At 34.9% G+C, this 22,436-nt stretch overlaps 2 protein-coding genes across 4 annotated transcripts; one reads left to right on the top strand and one right to left on the bottom strand.

Moving 5' to 3' along the window:
- The first annotated feature begins 194 nt into the window (after nucleotides 1-194).
- LOC110865926 (NPC intracellular cholesterol transporter 1) lies at nucleotides 195-18,064 on the top strand. Of its 2 annotated transcripts, XM_022115267.2 has the most exons (38): nucleotides 195-332; nucleotides 2,870-2,946; nucleotides 3,065-3,164; nucleotides 3,284-3,391; nucleotides 3,511-3,627; nucleotides 4,540-4,690; nucleotides 4,771-5,018; nucleotides 5,092-5,280; nucleotides 5,363-5,439; nucleotides 5,530-5,647; nucleotides 6,251-6,334; nucleotides 6,414-6,509; nucleotides 6,606-6,707; nucleotides 6,812-6,880; nucleotides 7,366-7,461; nucleotides 7,545-7,652; nucleotides 8,337-8,450; nucleotides 9,990-10,073; nucleotides 10,182-10,310; nucleotides 10,398-10,740; nucleotides 11,566-11,609; nucleotides 11,697-11,780; nucleotides 11,877-11,945; nucleotides 13,480-13,556; nucleotides 13,698-13,767; nucleotides 13,870-14,019; nucleotides 14,105-14,170; nucleotides 14,777-14,921; nucleotides 16,136-16,200; nucleotides 16,279-16,344; nucleotides 16,731-16,824; nucleotides 16,908-16,944; nucleotides 17,011-17,068; nucleotides 17,142-17,252; nucleotides 17,325-17,392; nucleotides 17,494-17,560; nucleotides 17,646-17,714; nucleotides 17,801-18,064. In XM_022115267.2, exons 1-38 carry the CDS (start codon nucleotides 309-311, stop codon nucleotides 17,882-17,884), a joined length of 3,858 nt encoding a protein of 1,285 aa, XP_021970959.1. In that variant the 5' UTR covers nucleotides 195-308; the 3' UTR covers nucleotides 17,885-18,064. The 2 variants fall into 2 exon arrangements, with proteins under 2 accessions (XP_021970959.1, XP_035830629.1); XM_035974736.1 differs by lacking the exon at nucleotides 195-332 and having other exon boundaries at nucleotides 2,874-2,970.
- LOC110865927 (protein NLP5) lies at nucleotides 17,934-22,361 on the bottom strand. Of its 2 annotated transcripts, XM_022115268.2 has the most exons (5): nucleotides 22,228-22,324; nucleotides 21,511-21,701; nucleotides 20,073-20,980; nucleotides 19,141-19,984; nucleotides 17,934-18,859 (listed from the first exon to the last, which is right to left on the bottom strand). In XM_022115268.2, the coding sequence occupies exons 3-5, from the start codon at nucleotides 20,901-20,903 to the stop codon at nucleotides 18,054-18,056; spliced, it is 2,481 nt and encodes an 826-aa protein (XP_021970960.1). In that variant the 5' UTR covers nucleotides 20,904-20,980; nucleotides 21,511-21,701; nucleotides 22,228-22,324; the 3' UTR covers nucleotides 17,934-18,053. The 2 variants fall into 2 exon arrangements, with proteins under 2 accessions (XP_021970960.1, XP_021970961.1); XM_022115269.2 differs by lacking the exon at nucleotides 21,511-21,701 and having other exon boundaries at nucleotides 22,228-22,361.
- Nucleotides 22,362-22,436: the final 75 nt, after the last annotated feature.

Raw genomic sequence — 22,436 nt, 5'->3', positions numbered from 1 at the left:
TTTTTTGACATATCACCACTTTATCTTTTGATTGCATGAGATATTTTTGTTATAAATATACTTTTATTATTTTATTTTGTAATATACCTAGAAAAGATCTAGTTTTAATAATTATACAATATCATGTCGTGGGAGACAGACGAACCGAAAGCAAGGACAAATTTGTAACTTGACAAAATCCCCATATATCCACATAAATAGCCTCCCATTCTCCAAACAGACAAATTCTACTGACTGGAATTCTTCTGCTACTTGTAACTACTCTCCCACGCTCACCGGACTTATTTACCGCCAGCAGCAGCGTAACTATGAAGCTTTACACATGCTTTCAGGTATCTTTTTCCTTCAACATCAATCAATGTGCTCTGTTTGTTCATCAGTGTAGTAGTGTGGTTTCTGGATTAAATACCTGCATTATTATCATCGGAATCGCTTTGCTTTGCTTTTCGGATGATTAAACCACTTTCTTCTTCAGATTCACAAAACAACCCTAAATATGTATACGTGATCGGTGTTTTGACCGGATTTAGGGGAATTTAGTTTAACTCAAATATTTTTATGCCTAAAATAATAAGCAACGTATCACAATTATTCTTCACACCTTTGTATTCTACTTCTTGATTTAAAATTTTTTAAAACTTAAATATAATAAATCATCATCATCATCAAATATGTAGACACCTTGCATCCGATGAGACCCCAGCTTGATGGTAGTTTTGCATTAAGCCTTGACATAAGGCACGTAAGACTCAGTTTATAAAGACAAAAGATCAAATACAAATAGTTTTATCATACAAAACGTACGAATAGGGTGAAAAAGTAAAAAAAAAAAAAAAAAAAGAAACGCAGTGACATTTTCGTAATTATTTACTCGTAGAGTAATTTTGAAATGTTCTTGTAGAGTAATTTTAATCTTGTAGAAGAGTAATTTTGTAGAGTATCATAATTACTCTACAAATGATTTTGTATGGTATTTTTGATCTTGTAGAGTAATTTTGTAGATTATCATAATTACAATACAAATGATTTTGTAGGGTACATTTGAATTGTATGTTGTTTGATAAACTTGCAGAGTAATTTTGATACGCTGAGTAATTTTGATAATTACCCTACAAGATCATTTTACAAAATTACCCTACAAGATCAAAATTTCTCTACAAGATCATTTGTAGAGTAATTTTGATAATTACCCTACGAGCAAATAGTTACGAAAATGTCACCGCGTTTTTTTGGCGTTTTCATGCCTTTCGTACGTTTTGTATTGTACGATAAGGTACTTTGTACGTGAACTTAACCCTACTTATAAATATATTAAATCCCTTCCAAATATATTTCACTCATCTAATCTCAAACTCGTATGTTTTTAACCTAGTTTAGTTATTACTGATAAAAACAAAATGAATGATGCATGCTTATCCAATTCAAAATGAAGATAAACTCATTTACATATTAATCACCAATTTTCTTTTTTTTTTTTTCTTTTTGGTGTCTGCATTATCTATTTTTATTTTTAAAATGATTTTAAAGCTGTCAGTGAACATGAGAATAGATATTCAAAACATGATAGGGACCTTATTCTATTATTATCTTTCATGTGTGTATGGAGCATGAGTACGCTATTTTTCTTTTGTGGAATTTTCAAGTCAAGTTGCATTTATAACTTTGTTTGGTATTTTATTCAACAAATAAATTTTGAACCAAATTTGGTATACTGATTTTGATCTGGAAATAGTATGTATGACGTGTAGACAAAATAATGAGACTAGATTTGAATAATGATTTACATAGGGGCTGTTTGGCAACATCTAAATGGTTAAGTGCTGAACCAGTAAGAGGTCTGAACCATTAAGAGCCTGTATAATGCTTAACCGTTCAGAGGCAAATGTCTGACCAATTCAGATTAGAGGTCTTAATCATTCAGACTTTGTATAAATCTTAACCATTCAGAGGCAAATGTCTAAACCATTCAGACATCTGCTCGTGAAACAAACAGTCTGAATCATTAAGTGCTGAACTAGTAAGATGTCTGGACCATTAAAAGCCTCATTAAGAGGTAAACAAACAGCCCCTATGGATTTTTTTTTATTATTTAAGTCTGTTTCTGCATAGATTTGGATTTTTTTTCTTCTCAAAAGTAGTAGATTTTAAAAGAGTTTTAAAAGTAAGGTAACCTTTTCTTTTAAGAAAAAAAAAAAGGTTTTCTTTTATTCTTTTTGTTTTCAGTTTATAATTTGAGATACTATTTAGTTTCTTTTTTCTAATAACTTGTAATCACTAATACTTAATTAATTAAATTTCAAAAAAGTAACATTTGTCTTTCAAAAAAAATGTTATTTATTGAAATATGAGTTGTATCCGATATGAAACTTCTTGTAATTTTTAATGCTACAGGTAGATGGTTCAAATCCTGTAAGGTGTAGTTATAAGAGTATTTTTATGAGTAGGTTAGTTTGTCATTCAAAAAAAAAGAATAACAATCTGAAGAAAATAAAATAAAAAAGATAAAAAATAAAAAATAAAAAAATACACCTTTTTTCTCTCTCTACTAAAACAAAGATGCATGGAACAAACTGTTTCATAATTCATTTTAGTAACATAACTTTTAGGACAAATAATAAGTGAATTTGTGATGAAAAAAAAATCCTTTTTATGATTACCCTTTGGGAAATAATACGAAAACCGGGCCTAGTCAGTAGGAGACAGTATGAAAGCAAAGCACATTATATGAAATGGAAAATCTAAAGACTAACCTGATTTTTTATGTCATGTGTCACAATATGAAGTGATTTTCTTGATTTCAAATTAGCTCATTTCATATGAGTTAGTATAATGTTGATTGTTGAGATAATCATGTTTACTATTTTTGCAGGTCTTGTTGTTTATATCTATAGGCAGTGCAGAACAGTCCAATAAGCAAATAGTTTCGACTTCCAATCCCACACCACGGTGAACTTAAGCGCACATGATTCAGTTTGCAATTTGTTAAAAATTTTGTTGTAAACATAACTTAGGTGTCTTCTTCTTTAGCAAGCCAGTTTAAACATTTTACTCGCGTATGTTTTAGGGAAAAACACGGTGAAAACTATTGTGCGATGTATGATATATGTGGAACACGGAGTGATGGGAAAGTAGTGAACTGCCCTTTTGGTTCTCCATCCGTTAAGGTATGGAACTCTAATATTCCTTAACGAAACCAAGATAATAAAAAGATGATATATAATTATCATCACACAAACAAATGAAATCACACAAAATTTCACTAAATGCATTAATTTTTTTACAGCCAAATGATTTATTATCATCTAAGATCCAAAGTTTGTGTCCAACCATTTCTGGAAACATATGTTGCACAGAAGCTCAATTCGATACATTGCGTTCACAAGTCCAACAAGTAAGATGTTTTGCTTCAGTTCCAACTTATAAACAGTGAATCATTCATTATAAGTCAACTCTAAGACTCGATTGCATCTAAGGTTCTGTATATTGTTATGTTGTCTTCTTTTTTTGCAGGCTATACCCTTTCTAGTCGGGTGTCCAGCATGCTTACGTAATTTTTTGAACCTCTTTTGTGAACTTTCATGCTCTCCAAATCAGAGTCAATTCATCAATGTGACTTCTATTTCGCAGGTACAGTCTTTATTGACCGTGTAGTCGTCTACACAGTCTGTAATGCATGTTGCATATTTCATATTTCTTAATCAAATACTGTGCAAATAGGCTGGATAGAGTGTGTGTTGTATATGTTTATGTTTGGATAGTGGTAACGCGTGGGTGATGCGGTTGACTTAGACACATACGTTCAGTGATGTTGAACGTATATGACATGCGTTAAGATATGTAAAACGCATGTGTCATACGTTGATGCTCCCAACGTATGACTCATACCATATATACGGAGACATGCGTTAGTGTGTGACAAGTTTTAGAATGAGTTAAATGTCATTTTATTCCCTGTGGTTTGGGCCATTTTGTCAGTTTAGTCCAAAGGTTTCATTTTTCGCCTGTGGGTCCAAAAAGGTTTCAACGTTGCCATTTTAGTCCACTGGGTTAACTTAATCTATTTTTTCTGTTAACGAGAAGGACAATTCGGTCATTTTATATGTAATTATGTTAACTAGAAGGGCAAATCGGCCATATAAAATGACCGAATTGCCCTTCTCGTTAACAAAAAAATGGATGAAGTTAACCCAGTGGACTAAAATGGCAACGGTGAAACCCTTTTGGACCCACAGGCGAAAAATGAAACCTTTGGACTAAACTGGCAAAATAGCCCAAACCACAGGGACTAAAATGGCATTTAACTCTTTTATAATTGATGGAGATTGAACACACTTGTTCTCTCCCTTAGCTTAAACGATGTAAACTCTTTCGGTATGAATAAACTGTGATGACTAAACGTTATGCTGCCAAAATTTCTACCGAATTAGTTACTTAAACTAAACCTTCTATCTCGAACATATTTAACACCAATCCGTAGGATTCACGATCCATTTTTACGGTTTTTCAATTTTTATTTCATTTTTCACATATCTCTTTCAGATGAAGGATAATTCGACTGTGGGTGGAATTGACTACTATATAACTGACACCTTTGGAGAGGGTTTATTTAATTCCTGTAAGGATGTAAAGTTTGGTACCGCGAATTCTAAGGCTATTGATTTTGTCGGAAATGGTGCTAAGAATTTCAAAGGTAATACAGTTATCTTTTTATCGTACACATAGATACATTCAAAACGTGTACGTATTACATGACTGTATGTTCTTTGGCAGAGTGGTTTGCTTTCATCGGTCGAAAAGCAGGCCTTCAGTTACCAGGTTCACCCTATGCAATAAACTTTCGGTCAGACGCTGATGTGTCAGTAAAAATGAAGCCTATGAACGTCACTACTTATTCATGTGGTGACACATCACTAGGCTGCTCTTGTGGTGATTGTCCTTCCTCTGCTGTTTGTTCCAGTTCTGCCCCTCAACTGCTTCACGAAAAGGGTTCTTGCTCAGTGAGGATTGGCACACTTAAGGTTAAGCGTAAAACATAAACTATTGTCTGGTCTATAAATGTTTTTGTTCAACTGAAAATTGAAATCATTGCAGGCAAGATGCATTGAAGTTTCGGTAGCAATGGTGTATATTTTACTGGCCTCCATGTTTCTTTGGTGGGGTTTGTTGCATAAAAGAAAAGAAATGAACCCGACTTTGAGAACGAAGTCGATGATGAACGTGACTAAGGGTGGTCCGGTACACCAGGTCCACGGGAAAAAAGACGAAAATATCCCCATGCAGGTAGAAATAAATTACAAATTTGCATATTTGTATATTAACTGTACATTAATGAATAAAAATATGTCACATTTTTATCTTTTAGATGTTGGAGGATAACCCTCAAATCACAAGTGGGGTTCAGCTTTCAGTTGTGCAAGGATATATGGCGAAAATTTTCCGGTAAGAGCACATACAGTCAATGCTAAATAGGTACATATGTACATATATAATGTTCAACTTTAAAATCTTGATTGTGATATTAATTCTCAGGTCATATGGAACATGGGTTGCGAGAAATCCAATTCTCATCTTGGGTTCATCAATGGCTGTTGTTCTTTTTCTTAGTGTAGGCTTAGTCAGTTTTAACGTAGAGACACGGCCTGAAAAGGTATGTACAAAGTTTTTAGAGTAAAATGCCATTTTTGTCCCTGAGGTTTGGCTAGTTTTGCAACTTTCGTCCAAAGATTTTTTTTCGCATCTGGATCCAAAAGGTTTGAAATCTTGCCATTTCCATTCGGCTCGTTAACTCCATCCATTTTTTTCGTTAATTCAGGGGTATTTCCGTCATTTTTGTTAATTTAAAAGGGATATTCGGTCTTTTTCACAAAAAAAAGACCGTATAACCCTGAAAAAGCCTGAATTGCCCTTTAGGTTAACAAAAAAGACGGAAATACCCCTGACTTAACGGAGAAAATGGATGTAGTTAACGAGCCGGATGAAAATGGCAAGATTTCTAACCTTTTGGATCCAGATGCGGAAAAACAAACCTTTGGACGAAAGTCGCAAATTTGGCCAAACCTCAGGGACGAAAATGGTATTTTACTTAAGTTTTTATTACTGTCTGTTTATATATTCAATTTTGAAAACTATTTTCCACCTGAACCAGCGAATGCTATGACATTGATTTGCCCTCCATGATTCATCTTGCTTTTATTATTAATATAATATAATTTTCGTTTGTATAAGTATATTTGAATTTGCGTTATTGCAGCTTTGGGTAGGTCACGGGAGTAGAGCAGCAGAAGAGAAACAATACTTCGACAGCCACCTGGCACCGTTCTACAGAATCGAGCAGGTGAGGCGATATCTACATACATGATCTGAAAAATATTATTTTTTTTTTTTTAAAATGTTGTATGCTTAACATTTTACAGCTTCTATTGGCAACCAAACCTCAAGGTGCACATATGAAACCGCCAAGTATTGTCACAGATGAGAATATTAAGTTGCTTTTTGAAATACAGGAGAAGGTACTACACTACTAATTAAACTTACTTTCCAGCTGTCAAGTTGATATATGCCTTCGGTTGCGTAATCTACGTGTTGCCTTTTTAAAAATAATATAGGTAGATGGAATTCGAGCAAATTTTTCTGGATCATTGGTTTCTTTGACAGACATATGCATGAAACCTCTGGGTGAGGCTTGTGCCACACAAAGTATTCTTCAGGTAATATATATAGTAATCAATACTAGAATCATTAGTACCTGATTTTATGTTTTATCATATGTTCTTTACTGTCTGACGCTTTATTTTGGATATTTATGTTGTAGTATTTCAAAATGGACCCTAAAAACTTTGATGACTTTGGGGGTGTTGACCATGCTGAATACTGCTTTCAGGTATCTTCCTCGAGATATCTCCTGTTCATGGTTCACTTCATCATATCATATGAATGGTTGAAAATATGTTTCTTGGTCAAATTTTTTAATCATTGACCAGATCGACCTCTTCGATTTGGAAACTTTGAGGAATTAAAATTAGAGTAAAGTACACGGACGGTCCCTTTGGTTTACCAAAATTTTGGATTTGGTCCCCAGCTAGGGACTAAATGCGTTACAAAGTGCAAACGTCAGGGAACATCTGTGTACTTTTGGAAAACTAGGGACCAAATCTAAAATTTTGGTAAACCAAAAGGACCGTCCGTGTATTTTACTCTTAAAATTATATGGAGTTTGATAAATTATGTCTCACATTTGGTTTGATTTTGGTTGAGCTACTATGACCATATAAACTTTTATTTATGTATTTTTTTTTTATTTTGTATGGGTATCCATCATGAAAATTTAATCATTCTGAAATCGGTTATTTGGATGATTTACAACAGCATTACACTTCTGACGAGAACTGTATGAGCGCATTCAAAGGCCCACTAGAACCAAGCACAGCATTAGGAGGTTTCTCCGGTAACAATTACTCTGAGGTAATTCTTTCATCTGTTTTGTTTTTAGTATCATAAATATACATATGTTTTATAGTGACCCTATAATGATGATTTAAAGACAGGCATCTGCATTTATTATAACTTATCCTGTTAACAACGCCATCGATAAGGAAGGTAACAAAACTAAAAGAGCCGTCACTTGGGAAAAGGCCTTCATTCAGTTAGTCGAGGTTTGCCTTTTTCATTTTCTTTTTTTCTTTCTCTGCAATTACAAAACTATGTGTTTGAAATTAGGCCTGTAAACGAACCGAACGTTCATGAACTTGTTCGGCGGGAAGTTCGTTTATGTTTGTTTATTTAATAAACGAACGAACACGAACAAAAAAACATGAACACACCTTGTGTTTGTTCATTTATGTTCATGAACGTTCATTTGTGTTCGTTCATTTATGTTCATGAACGTTCGTTTAAATTTTAGTATATACATAAATAGTTAGATTTATATAAATATTAGGTTTTCTAACTACTTATATTAATATGACTAATTAGTATATTTATGAACTCTAATATAGATGTGTTTTCGGATGAATTGTAATATATTAGACTTGTTTGTTTAATCATGTTAATTTATGTTTGTTTATATTTATTCAAATATGTTCAGCTATTTTTTTTTGTTTATGTTCGTTTGTGTTCGTGAACTGTTCATTTAGGCTTTAAACGAACGAACATGAACGAACACGAACATGCTCGATTTCTTAATGAACGAACACGAACAAAAAAATGTGTTCGATTATACGTTCGTGTTTGTGTTCGTGTTCGGTTAAAGTTGAATGAACGAACATGAACATGCCTATGTTCGTGTTTGTTCGGTTCGTTTACAGGCCTATTTGAAATCTCACTAATCTTGGTAACAGAATGAGCTCCTTCCAATGGTGAAATCCAAGAATTTGACATTATCATATTCATCTGAAAGCTCCATTGAAGAAGAAATGAAAAGGGAAAGTAGTGCAGATGCTATAACAATTTTGGTGAGATAATGGTTTATTTGTGTGTTAGTTTGATATAAAGATTGAATTTTGGTAATTGTATATACTATATATATATATATAGGGGAAGGTTCAAATGAAAACCACTAGTTATTGTGAAAACTAGAAAACTAACTAAAACCCACTAAAAATGAGGGAGGGAAGACTTTTAATGAAGGAGGGGTAAAATTGGAACAAAAAATATATAACTTTTCAAACATTTCTCATTTCTCCATACGTTATCATTTTAAAACAAAAATGGCATCATAAGATCACAAATTTTCTTATTTTTCATTCAAGTATATTCGAGCATATTTTTTATGACATAAAAAAAGATTTATGGTGTCGTCTTGTTTTCAATACTATTATTATAGTAGTGCACATGTGCAATATAACATGTACTACAATGTGCATTACATGCTTAAAATTAGTTTTTTGATTCTAGTTTAGCTTTTAGGGTTAGTTTTTTTGGAGGTTTAGGATTAGGATTAGGTTTTTGGGTGTGTGGGGGAGGGGGGTTTAGGTTTTTGGGGGGTGGGGTGGGGGGGTTAGGTTTTTTTCGGGTTTATGTTTAGGGCTTAGTTTTAGGTTTTCGGGAGGGTGGGGGTGGGGGGGTTTAGGTTTTTTTTTTTGGGGGGGGGGGTTAGGCTTTTGGTGGGAGGGTGAATTTAGGTTTTGGGGGGGGGGGGGTGGGGGGTTTAGGTTTTTGGGGGGTGTCGGTGGGGGGTGGGTTAAGTGGTTTAGGCTTTCCGTATTAGTGCACATGTGCAGTACAACCAAATTTTTTTTTTTTTTATTTTTTTTGAAATTTTTTTTCCATATATAAAAAGTAGCGATTTTTCTAAAAGAAATTGTAAAAAAAAAATTTGTATGTTTTTTAGGTTTTTTTTAGGCTTTTTTAGTTAGTTTTCGAGTTTTCACAATAAAAGTGGTTTTCATTTGAACCATCCCCTATATATATATTATATACTAACTTCTTTATGCTTTAATGGTAGTACATTATGATTTGTTGATATTTTTTCATTCTGTTCTTTTTTTAAGTTTTAACCCCTATGCTTTTCATCTTTTACATATTTGTCACAAAGAATATTTCATTTTCAACCCCAATACTTTCCACCTTCAACTTTGGTCCCCTATACTTTTCACCTTTTATAAATTTTTCATTTTACGTTTCGGTCTAAATTTTGCATTTTAACATGCTGCAACGTGCGTGTGTGGTTCAACGTTTTTACGTCTAGTTTTTTCCCTGTTTAACGGCCCTGTCGCAACGCTCGGGGTCCTAAGTCAACTTAGTAATTCTTTTCTGTGTTTTACGATTTGGAATAATTTTTGTGCATTAACATGCCGCCACAGGCGTGCGTGGTTCAACATTTTTACGTCTGCTTTTTCATTCGGTGAATGGTCATGGGACTTAAATACTAGGTTATATTAAATACTTCTTAACATGGGCCCTTAGGGCATATGCTAGACTAAACACAAACACCTTTAATTTTCTTATATATATTAAATGCTTCTTAAATGTCTTGTGTTACTATTTTTCAGATAAGCTATCTTGTGATGTTTGCTTATATATCATTGGCATTGGGTGACACTCCTCGCTTCGCTTCCTTTTATATCTCTTCCAAGGTATATTCATAATGTCGAAAAACCATTCATCATTAATATTAAGAAAATCACTTTTTATATTTTAACGATTAGAGTTTTAACTTTTAACTAATGATTATTCTATCCCAGGTATTGCTTGGGCTTTCTGGAGTAATACTTGTGATGCTCTCCGTTATTGCATCAGTCGGTTTTTTCAGTGCAATTGGCGTAAAATCTACACTAATCATCATGGAAGTCATCCCTTTTCTTGTTTTGGCTGTAAGTTTTATCCCTTTTCTCCATATAAACGATACATACTACAGTTGACCACTAGCCTGAAGTCAAACTTGAAAAAATTGGAAACAGGTGGGGGTAGACAATATGTGCATTCTCGTACATGCAGTTAAAAGGCAGCAGGTTGAATTACCATTGGAAGGCCGAATAAGTAACGCACTTGCGGAAGTGGGACCGTCTATAACTCTAGCGAGTTTATCAGAGGTTTTGGCGTTTGCGGTTGGAAGTTTCATTCCTATGCCAGCATGTCGGGTATTTTCTATGTTTGCAGCACTGGCTATTCTGTTGGACTTCCTTCTGCAAGTTACCGCGTTTGTAGCGTTAATCGTTTTAGATTTTCTGAGAGCTGAAGACCAGAGGGTTGATTGTTTTCCTTGTATTACAACTTCGGGTTCACTTACCGATACCGATCAAGGTTTGTTAAACAACTATCTTATTATATATATACTTAAGACGCTATTTTGTCAACATCAATCAACTTTGGCCCCTCAATTTTGGCATCAATCAACTTTGGTCCTTCAACTTTGGTAATGACATTTTTATCCCCTCAACTTTGGTAATGACATATTTGACCTCTCAACTTTAAATAACGATATATGTTTAGCCCCTCAACGTTTGTTAACATCAACCAACTTTGGCCCCTCAACTTTGGTAATGACATATTTGGCCCCTCAACTTTGGTAATAACATATATAGCCCCTCAACTTTAATAATGACATGTTTAGCCCCTCAACTTTTGTCAACATCAACCAACTTTGGCCCCTCAACTATGGTAATGATATACTTATTCCCTCAACTTTAACAATGACATGTTTAGCCCCTCAACCTTGGTAAGTTTTTTTAAAATTTCATTATTTACCCTTACACTTTATAATAGTTACCATATGGGCCCTCAACTTTCAGATTTTTTCCTTTTACTTATTTTCTGTGGTTTCTTTTTAGTTTTTATTTCTCAACGTAATGTTTTTCTAAATTTTCCATATGTACCGTCCTAAGTAGGTTATTTCAATTGCATTTCAAACCCGCAGTAGATATTCGCTTTTATGGTTATAACGAGTGTCGATACCAGTTTCAAACTGAACCGATAACTTTTTTGTGACTTTTGAATACAGCCGCGACATGTTTTTATCTTCATGTAGACTGGCCCGTCGCAATTTGCTTATTTTTATCTATGTTTCGAACAACCCGCTAGTTATATTTTATCATGTTATTTAGGTATCTGAATTCAATGTTCTTACAGGTAATGATCAGAGAAGATACGGATTACTTACACGATACATGAAGGTATATATAAATTTTCATCATTGATAAAATGTGATAAAAGGTCATTCTTTTTGTGGTCTTAATATTTGAATGTATGCTACTTTACAGGAGGTTCATGCACCCGTTCTAAGCGTATGGTGGGTCAAATTACTAGTCATTTCAGTGTTTGCTGCTTTATCATTGGCCAGCATTGTAGGTTATTTCGTTCGAGCATTCTTGATTGGTATTCTAAAGAGTTTTCATCTCTCACCTTTCTGATATCGTATTTTCGTGTTTATTATTTACAAGGCACTATGCACAAGGATTCAACCTGGTTTGGAACAAAAAATCGTTCTGCCTCGTGACTCATATCTTCAGGTATCAGTTCTTGATATATATATATATATATATATATATATATATATATATATATAGGAATAGGTTCAGATGAGAACTCCTCCAAGTTGTGAGAACCGCGAGAATTCCTACTTCCCGTGTGAGTTTTTCAACCAAATTTTGCACAAATGTAGATTTAACATCCAACTAAGACATCTGTGAAAAAAATCGAAAAAAATTGACGAGCCAGCATTCATTCGACATGTAAGTTTGATATACGCCGGTGTAAATGGCTGCTGACGTCATCCGCCTCAGAATGTTACGGTGGTGTAAGTTTTTTTTACACCGATGTAGGAAGTTGTATACGTCATATTATTTTTATTTTGGAAAAGCTCCATAAAAAAGTTTGGTCGAAATTTTTTTCAAAAAACCTTTGGATCAAATGGGTCTCAACTTCTCACAACTCAAGCTAGTTCTCATTAATACCCTTCCCTACACACACACACACACACACATATATAGGATTAAGTTATTGTACAAATGGGTCTTAACATACAAAATACCCTTAACGTAAGAAGTGAAGGAGGGATTTTTCTTTATTTTCCACTACTACTTAAGAATGATGTTTAATTGCAAAATGTAAAAAAAATCGTGATTTTACAGTAGTAATGAAGAAGGGGATTTTTTTTTTTTTTGGATTCTGGGACTAAAATACGTGTTTAATAAGATGGGAAAAAAATTTCAAAAAATAAAAAATAAAAAAATTTCCCTCCTTCACTTCTTACGTTAAGGGTATTTTGTATGTTGAGACCCATTTGTACAATAACTTAATCCTATATATATATATATAGAGTTAAGTTCTTGTGAAAATAAAATTATCGTACGAAACGTACGAAGTGAAAGAAAGTCAAAAAAGTGGCGGTGGCATTTTGGTAATTATCAGCAACTTCAAAATTACTCTAGTAGAGTAATTTTGAACTTCTGTAGGGTAATTTTGTAAAAGCTCAAGTAGAGTAATTTTGGTCGTGTAGGGTAATTATCAAAATTGTAGGGTAATTATCAAAATTACACTAACCCCCCCCCCCCACCCCCCAAAAACCTAAAAAAACCTAACCCCCCCCCCCCCCCCCCAACCCAAACTAAAAGCTAAAAACTAAACCATAAAGCTAAACCCCATAACTAAATGCTAACAAAATTACTCTACAAGACATTTCCCAAAATTACTCTACTAGACTACATTTCTCAAAATTACTCTACAGATGCTCAAAATTACCCTATTGATGCTCAAAATTACCCACCCTACAGATGCTCAAAATTACCCTACTAGAGTAATTTTGAAGTTTTTGATAATTACCAGATTGCCACCGCCACTTTTTGCTTTTCCCCAGTACAGTACTTTTGGAATTGCTGATAATTACCATATTGCCACCGCCACTTTTTGACTTTTCTTTCAATTCGTACAGTTCGTACGTTTATTTTATTTTTATTTGATCTTTTACCTATATATATATATATATAACTAGAAAAAATTAAGCAATTAATCATACAAAGTCTTGAACTGTCATTTCTCCTGCAGGGTTATTTCAATAATGTCTCAGAATACCTGAGAATTGGCCCACCTCTATATTTTGTTGTGAAAAACTATAATTACAGGTATTCTTCATTTTGTTCATTTATCTTTATCTTTTCTCTGTTAATTTGCATACATTAGCGAGTTATTAAATGTCATGGTCAACGATATAAATGTTCAACCGTGCAACTCTTTTTCATTGTAAGCTTTTCCTTTCTTTTCAGTTCAGAATCAGGTCTGACAAATAAGTTGTGCTCAATAAACCACTGTGATTCGAACTCCCTTTTGAACGAGGTATGTTTGTATCTCTCTGATTAAATTAAAATAAAACGGAATATCAGCTATGCATAATGCACGTTATTAATTACTGAGAGCAATTGAATTATATATGCGCAGATATCAAAAGCGTCTCTGGTACCGACATCAAGCTACATCGCTAAACCTGCTGCTTCATGGCTTGACGATTTTCTTGTTTGGGTATCTCCGGAAGCTTTTGGCTGCTGCAGGAAGTTCACTAATCAAACTTATTGTCCTCCTGATGACCAGGTCAAAGTTTAACCGTCGATAACGTGTTGACATACTATATTACTTTGTAAGTGTGTGTACTGAAAGTAAATGATGCTTTTCTCAGCCTCCTTGTTGTTCTTCAAGTGACGGTTCTTGTACTGTAAATGGAGTTTGCAAAGACTGTACCACGGTAAGTACTACTACCACATATCTACTACCACGTTTGTATTATTATATTATATATCGAGTAAAATGCCATTTTCGTCCCTGAGGTTTGGCCAGTTTTGTGAATTTCGTCCAAAGGTTTGTTTTTCTGCATCTAGATCCAAAAGATTTGAAATCTTGTCATTTTCATCCACCTCGTTAACTCCATCCCTTTTTCTTTGTTAAATGAGGGGTATTTCCGTCTTTTAGACATTTTTGAAATAAAAAACACTATAAGAAATAAAAAATAAATATCAACCTCTGTTGACTTTCTCCCAGCCCAAACCCTTTAATCATCACAAAAATGTCTAAAAAGATGAAAATACCCCTGAATTAACGTTATAAAAAGGATGGAGTTAACGAGTTGGATGAAAATGGCAAGATTTCAAACCTTTTGGATCCAAATACGGAAAACAAACCTTTGGACGAAAGTCGCAAAAGTAGCCAAACCTCAGGGACGAAAATGACATTTTACTCTTATATTTTTCTATACTGCTAAAAAGATCTTTCCGATAACTCGTATAGAATCTTCGCTTATTTCTTAGATGTAACAACTTAGCCATGGTGATTAACTATTATTTGTACATTTTAGTGTTTCCGTCACTCAGATTTACAAAACGATCGTCCAACTACCGCACAATTCAAGGAGAAGCTTCCATGGTTCCTTGATGCTCTACCTTCTGCTGACTGTGCAAAAGGTGGTCGTGGGGCCTACACAGATAGCGTGGAACTTACCGGTTCGTGCAACTCCATGTAGTTAATAGTATCATAGCACTGTTGTTTATAAATGCCTATTTGCCGGTTGGGTTAACGCGTCAAGTTAGAAATTACAAGAGCGGGCTGGACCACATTCACTTTTTGTCATTTTTGAAAAAATCTTTAAATTATAAATGCTTTAAATATAATTACCAAAACTAAATTACGACAGTATCGAGCCGGGGGTCTCACTGGAAGCAGCCTCTCTATTCCTATGAGATAGAGTTAAGGTTGTCTACATTTTACCCTCCTCAGACCCTACCTTAGCTTTGCTATTGGTGGGATTTACTGAGTATGATGATGATGATGAAATTACGACAGTAAGAAACTACTAATCGAAATATACGAATAAGACGATTCAGGTGATTGTATGCATTATTTAATTTAATATAACAAAATAGGGTGTCTTAGGAATATTACCTAAGAGTAAGACACAACCTCTAATTTTATAGTTTTTTTGGTCATATTTACAACAATGCCATCCATGGTTTTTTTTTTTTTTTCATTTTGTGTATTCAACCATTCAACTTTTAGCATTTCTACTTATACCCCCTCAACTTTCTAAAAACTTTGTAAGATGCCAATTTGACTCCCTCGAGTTCTACGTGCTTATTTTATGTACGTGGGTCAAATATAAAACGTTTTTGTGCTTATTTTTATGTACCTTTTTGGTTGGTCTACATTTTGTTCGGAAACGAGTTGGGTCAAATATAACACGGTTTCACTAGGCGGTATAAATTTGAGTTACTTTACATTTCATCTCCGCCGCAACACGTGGTACCATTCTTTAACGTAAAAAAAACACTATTTTCTTACGTGCTTATTTTTAAGTACGTTTCGTTATAAATCCAAGTTGGTTTACGTTTTGACGTAAATTTTCTCGGTAATGAGTCAGGTCAAATATAATCGTTTTCGTGCGTTTTTTCATGTGCGTTTTCAGTTGGTCTACGTTTTGACGTAAATTTTGTTCGAAAATGAGTCGGGTCAAATATTTGACGGTATAAGTTCGAGTTACTTTAAGCTTCACACCCGCCGCATCGCACGGCGGCCGGCGGGTCAAAATACTAGTTACAAATACAAATTTGGGTGATCTTTTGGCCCTTCTACTCATATGAGACGTTTCTTTTTTAACTACTTTGTCTTGTTTGACCCTTGGCCCGTTAGAGATAAAACATAATAGTCTATATGTTGGCAGGCTTTGAGGATGGTATTATTCCAGCATCCTCCTTCCGTACATATCACACACCCTTGAACAAGCAGGTAGCAAAAAACATATTCAAATATAAAGAGTGTATTTATATCATCCGATTAAATGATCAAAAACTATTTTTAATTCAGGTTGATTTTGTCGACTCAATGAGGGCTGCACGAGAATTTAGCTCTCGGGTCTCCAATTCCTTAAAGGTAATACATTTAAGCATGGTGGATGTTTTTACCTATTTACTTACAAATTGGTCGATTTGCGTTGTTTTTATCTCAAATGGGTCAAACCAGAAAACCTAGCTAAAACGGGTAACGGATTGCACATCGCCCGGTGTCTATGTTAAAAGTATATACCATTTCAAATCATTTTTTATTCAAAAATTTAGACATTTATTGTAATAAACATCGTAATTCTAACTAACACAATTATTTTTGTAAAAAAATTGGTTGTGGGTCAACCCAGCCCGACTTGCCTGTTTTGACCCATACTAAAAAAAAAGCACATTTCAACCTGACCCGCGCATCTTGCCATATCAAGTTTTTTGTACAGTGTTACCTGTTCTAACAATTACTACCTCCTTTTGCAGATTGAGGTTTTTCCTTATTCGGTATTTTACATGTTCTTTGAGCAATATCTTGACATATGGAAGACAGCATTGGTCAGTCTTGCAATAGCTACTGGTAAGTGATTTTTTTTATCTTCTATACGCTAAACCGTTTGGCTAAATTTCCAAACCCGTAACTTACTTTCCTATATTTTACAGGCGCCGTATTTGTTGTCTGCCTGGTTATTACATGCAGGTAAGTTTCGTAACTTAGTTTCTGATTAATTTTACTTGAAGTTGCAATAACAAGTTTTCATTGCAGCATATGGAGCTCGGGAATAATCTTTCTTGTGCTGGTGATGATCCTTGTGGATCTCCTGGTATATTTCGTTCCTGTTGAGCCTTGAAAATTTTTAATTTTGTTTACGTGATTTGTAAATTTATCGTATGCAGGGAGTCATGGCTGTTCTGAACATCCAACTGAACGCTGTATCCGTTGTTAACCTTGTGATGTCAGTTGGTATTTCTGTTGAGTTTTGTGTACATATAACACATGCTTTTTTGGTAAGTAGTCTTTTATTGATGTTATCATGGGTAAAAACGTCATTTCTCACTATCGTTTTACTTTTCTGACAGGTTAGTAGCGGTGATAGAGATCAGCGGATGAAGGAGTCTTTGGCTACGATGGGTGCTTCTGTTTTCAGGTTTCCAATAAAAAAAAAAAAAAATTATTCATTTCATTTATGTAATCTATCATTGCATGCTTTTAGTCAATAACATTTTATTACTGCGTCTATGTCTGCAGCGGAATAACAATCACAAAACTGGTAGGAGTAATCGTCCTTTGCTTTTCAAGGACCGAAATATTTGTGGTATTATTATTATTATTCTACTCTTGAATGTTACGATGACGGGAGATAGTTTGTTTAGTACTAAAAAGCAGTTTATGGCATGCAGGTTTATTACTTCCAAATGTACTTGGCCTTGGTTCTTCTCGGTTTCTTGCATGGTTTGATATTCTTACCGGTAAGTTCGAATGCATGACATGAATATGTTCATGACAGCTATTTAAACACAACCCGTAAACCGCAAACTAATCTGTTTGCATGCAGGTAATGCTAAGCATGTTAGGGCCGCCTTCAAGACGAGTACTTGTCGAGAGAAAAGATGATAACAAGTCTTGTGCTTCACCGTAGTTAGAACTTGTGCTACACGGAATTAAAATAGTGAAAGTTTCTCCCCAAGTGAGTGCAAAGATTGTTAATATATAGTGGTACCTCAAGTTATAGATTACAGCTAGATGAATGTAGATGTAACTTAACTTGTAACCCGACGTTTTTCTAATTATCAACCACTTATAGCTTGTTACAAGATCACATTACTACTACCTACACTGCCACCCGTATGATGAGGTTCAAAAAGAGCCAGTTGAATTGTCCCGCCCTTACACGATCGATAAACGTCAATGCATTCCTCTAGATCGGCATCACAAGTTAAAAGAACCCATTCTGAATCATCATCAAAGTACTTGAGATGAAAACAGTTGATATCGTTTATGCTAAACCGCTTTGCAATTTCTTCTAGTATTTGATTAAACCCCGTGTCTTTTTGCAAACGAAAACGCACCTTTTCTTCGCCATATGTCACTTTAACTCTTTGGATATTGTTATCTCGAGCATTCCCGCCTTTTGGGGGTAGCGTTGAAGCAGCCGTGAGCTCAGTGAGCGACTTATGGCTATGCGATGTTTGAAAACCTTTTTGTTCGTGTTCTTCATCTTGAACAAAAGGTGAAACATGAGGCTCGGCATCACTCCGATCTCTTTTCAAAACGTTATTACCCGTGGACGGTTGGGTCCCGCTTGAACACGATTGTCCAGAACTCGAAGTTTGGCTACATGATGATGAAAGCGACTTGGTGACACCATCGACGCCCTTTGCATCGATATTATGGATCTTTGAAGGTGAAAACGAGCTTGTGTTTGGATCCGAAGACGCAAGCTTCGGGAAGTTTGAATAAAAAGAGTCGATTTGGAATGATCCGGGAGCCCCTTGAACCGAATCCATCACAAGCTGGATCTTTCGTAATGAATGACCAACTTTCTTGATCTTCCGTGAAGGCCAACGTTGGATCCCATGTTGTCGACATATCCTTTTCAAAGTTGTTGGACAAACTGCAATAACAAAAACAGTATAACATAAGACCATAAGCATAGGTGCCAAAATGGACAAGTTGGGCGTACGGGCCGGGTAACAGGTCAAAATGGATAACTATTTTTACAATAGTAACTAAATCTTTAAATAAAACGACTTTTGAACGGTTGGTGCATTGAAAAATAGATTATGAGCGACTTTTGACCCGTTACCCTTTTAGCTTAATTAGTCTATTTGACCGGTACCATATGTAAACGGATTCAAATTTCTATTATAAACCCGCAAAAAGCTGAATGCTTACCACCAAGATTCTTAGCAGCGTCTTTCAAGCTGCCAGCAAAATACTGTCTAAGCATTTCCAGAGTGATGGTCTTCTCGGTTTTGGTACCGCCCCGCCGTCTCTCTGGTCGCTTAATACCATCGTTGACCAAACTACCCTCACCGGAGCCTGACTCATTATGTTGTTCTCTAAGCAAATCCACGGGTTTTTCCGCCAAGATTTGTTCAACTTTCACTACTTCTACACTATCGGTCACAACCGAACCTTCTTCCAATAACTCGTTATCAGTAAGAATCCTTAAATTCTGGCACGTGTTTTCTATAATACCCGACAACGAGTTGAGCAAACTCATTTGCTTTTCTTGATCTTTACAATCAACAGGTAAAAAGAACTCCAACACATAATCAACATTGCCTGTTAAAGTGCTTCTAAATCGAATTGCAACAACCCCGCATAAACCAAAAACCCGAGCATGGTGTGAAAGCGGGTACTCGGTTTTTGTCATCGATGTTACATCTGAAACATAACACGGTTGGTTCGTGGTGAAGGCTCTACCCACAACACCTTGGCCTTTTAACAAATGGTGCTCGGAACATGCTTCTTGAAAATCTTTAAAACGGGGATCGTGCACGTAACATGCGGGATCCATCGTGGATATACAATGGATCAAGTTTGTCTCTGAATGCCGAGACCCGTCTTTTCCTTGTTGTATGCAGGGGACCCAAGTTTGAGCCAAAGGCAAGTTATGCGATTTGCATGCCGATTTTAGGATCTCGAGAATTTCGGGTAAAGCTGCTTGATACGGATGATCCGACACCTTGAATTTCGGAGAGTTTGATATTTCGAAACTCCTGAGGTCAACCGCCTATCAAAAGCCGAAAACTTCAAACATTTATTAACAGAATTTTCTTAACGAATGAACATGAGCAAGAAACGAATAGTATAAAACATACCTCAAGAGCTTTACAACAATCTTCAATCTCGGACGCATAATTACTCTTTCGAGTCGTCATAACAACCTCAATAACACCAAGACAGCTTCGTCTATCATGATAAAAGATCGGTACCGCAACACTCCCACGGACATCATACTGCTGAGCATGACCAACTCTCGGGTACTCTACCGGTTTAAAAAACTGAACATCGGGAGTCCATTCAGGAACTTTTCCCATAAATACCCTCCCGGGTAACCCAACAATGTCCTTCGAATCACCCTCCGCTGCAAACCGATAGTTTCCCGATATGTTTCTAAATTTAGAAAGCTGCGGGCAGTTCGACCCGAGTGAGAAAAGTTGATCATTTGTGCTCAAAAATTTAGTTCCTTCTCGGTTTTCAGGCAGCCATATTTGAATAAGCGCGTGTTGGTGTAGCGCAGAATGTTTTACATTCTCGATCGCGTAGACTAGCCTTTCTTTCACCCCAACGTTCACACTTGGCGGGATCCACCATCTTCGCCTCGACTGATCAAGAAATCCAACCGAATTACTAACACGGGCTTTTGACAAAATCCCATCTGCAGTTTGACTTTGACTTTGACTAACATATTCTTGAACATCTTCTGGTATATGATCAATGCTGTTGAGCTCCAAGGGTGGCCACAGAAACGAGGGATCAAAAACCGGAATATTATTATTATTACTATTACTGTTTAAGAAATCGGATACTTGTGTTGCTTGTAACCAACATCCTTCCGAAAAGAGTTCGTCATCCATGTAATCGAAACCCAACATGGATTCGGATGGATTCGCGAACATGTTATTAGCCGGAAATACACCATCATCCATAGCTATGATCTTGTACTCGAAATCCCACAAATTTTATCGAAAAACAGGAACTTTATCGCTTATATTTCAAGAACAATCTGTCAAAATTGGGGAAATGAAAAGAAAAAGAAAATTATTTGACTGTAAATCAAGCAAATTACAATTCAAAACTAATGGATTCAATTGTGTTTTGGGATTGAAATTGTTAATATTTCTGATTTGAGTTAATTACTGTTTTCGTCCCTGTGGTTTGTTAAAAATCAGTATTTCAGTCCATTAATTTAAAATTTACGATTTCAGTCCCTGTGGTTTCACTTTCTTAACCATTTCAGTCCACCTCGTAACCATTTCAGTCCCTGTACTAACAAAATAAATGGACTGAAATGGTTACGAAAGTGAAACCACAGGGACTGAAATCGCAATTCTTAAACTAATGGACTGAAATAGTGATTTTTGACAAACCACATGGACGAAAACAGTAATTAACTCTTCTGATTTTATACATAAATATTTGAACAATAATTATATCAATTAAATTCAAAACTAATAAATTCAATCATATTTATTAAATTTATACTAAAATAGTTGAACAATTACATGAACTACAAGAATCATAAAGGTGACACACCTGCCATCACTGGCTCAATCTTGAACTCAAAATTGACCAAGATTTGACCTCAAGTTTGAAACTTTTTGTTGATATAACTCAAAATTGATCAAGATTTGACCTCAAGTTTGAAACTTTTTGTTGATATAACTAAAAATTGACCAAGATTTGACCTCAAGTTTGAAACTTTTTGTTGATATATCAATCAAAACCTGTCAAAAAAGAGAAAAAGAAAGAACAAGAACATTACTTGATGTCAAAATATAAAATAATATAAAAAAAAATTAATAATAATATTCAAACATGTTAAAGACAATATCATCATCATATTCATCAGCTATACTCTTGTACTAAAAATCCCACAAATTGTATATAAAAATTGGAACTTTTTTGCTTTTTGTGGTAGAAGAAGATGAAAGAATCAAATTTGAAAACAAAAGAGTGAACTGAAAAGAAAGAAATGAAAGATTATATGCTTGGAAAATCAAAAGATTCCATCAACATGACTACCAAAGAAGGAACAGAATATGAACAGTTGATGATGATATTAGATTCTTGAATATTCTGTATTAATATCTGACCCGGAATAATTTCCTAAAATGCCCATAAAAATCAATAAATGATGTTTTAGATGCATAGAACACTGTTGGATTGGATGTTTTGGTTTGAGTTAAACTTAATAAACACATAGAAATCATCTGAATAATAATAAAAATAACAATCTTGTCTAATAATCACCTCTTTTGAAAGCCTGTTTCTTTCTTTGTTGTTTGTTCAAGATTCTTCTTACAATCTCAGAAGCCCCACCATTAAACTCTAGGGAGAGAGAGAGAACACACCTTTGGATTTAAGTGAGAGATTCAAATATTAAGATGTACGGACATGACAGCATAACAAAAAGAATAAACAAACTACTAAATACGTGTATAGGTGAAAGATAAAACGAA

The sequence above is a fragment of the Helianthus annuus genome, chromosome 6 (assembly GCF_002127325.2).
Source record: "Helianthus annuus cultivar XRQ/B chromosome 6, HanXRQr2.0-SUNRISE, whole genome shotgun sequence".
NCBI lineage: Eukaryota > Viridiplantae > Streptophyta > Magnoliopsida > Asterales > Asteraceae > Helianthus > Helianthus annuus.
Note: the sequence above shows the minus strand (reverse complement) of the source record. Positions and strands in the feature narration are given on the sequence as shown.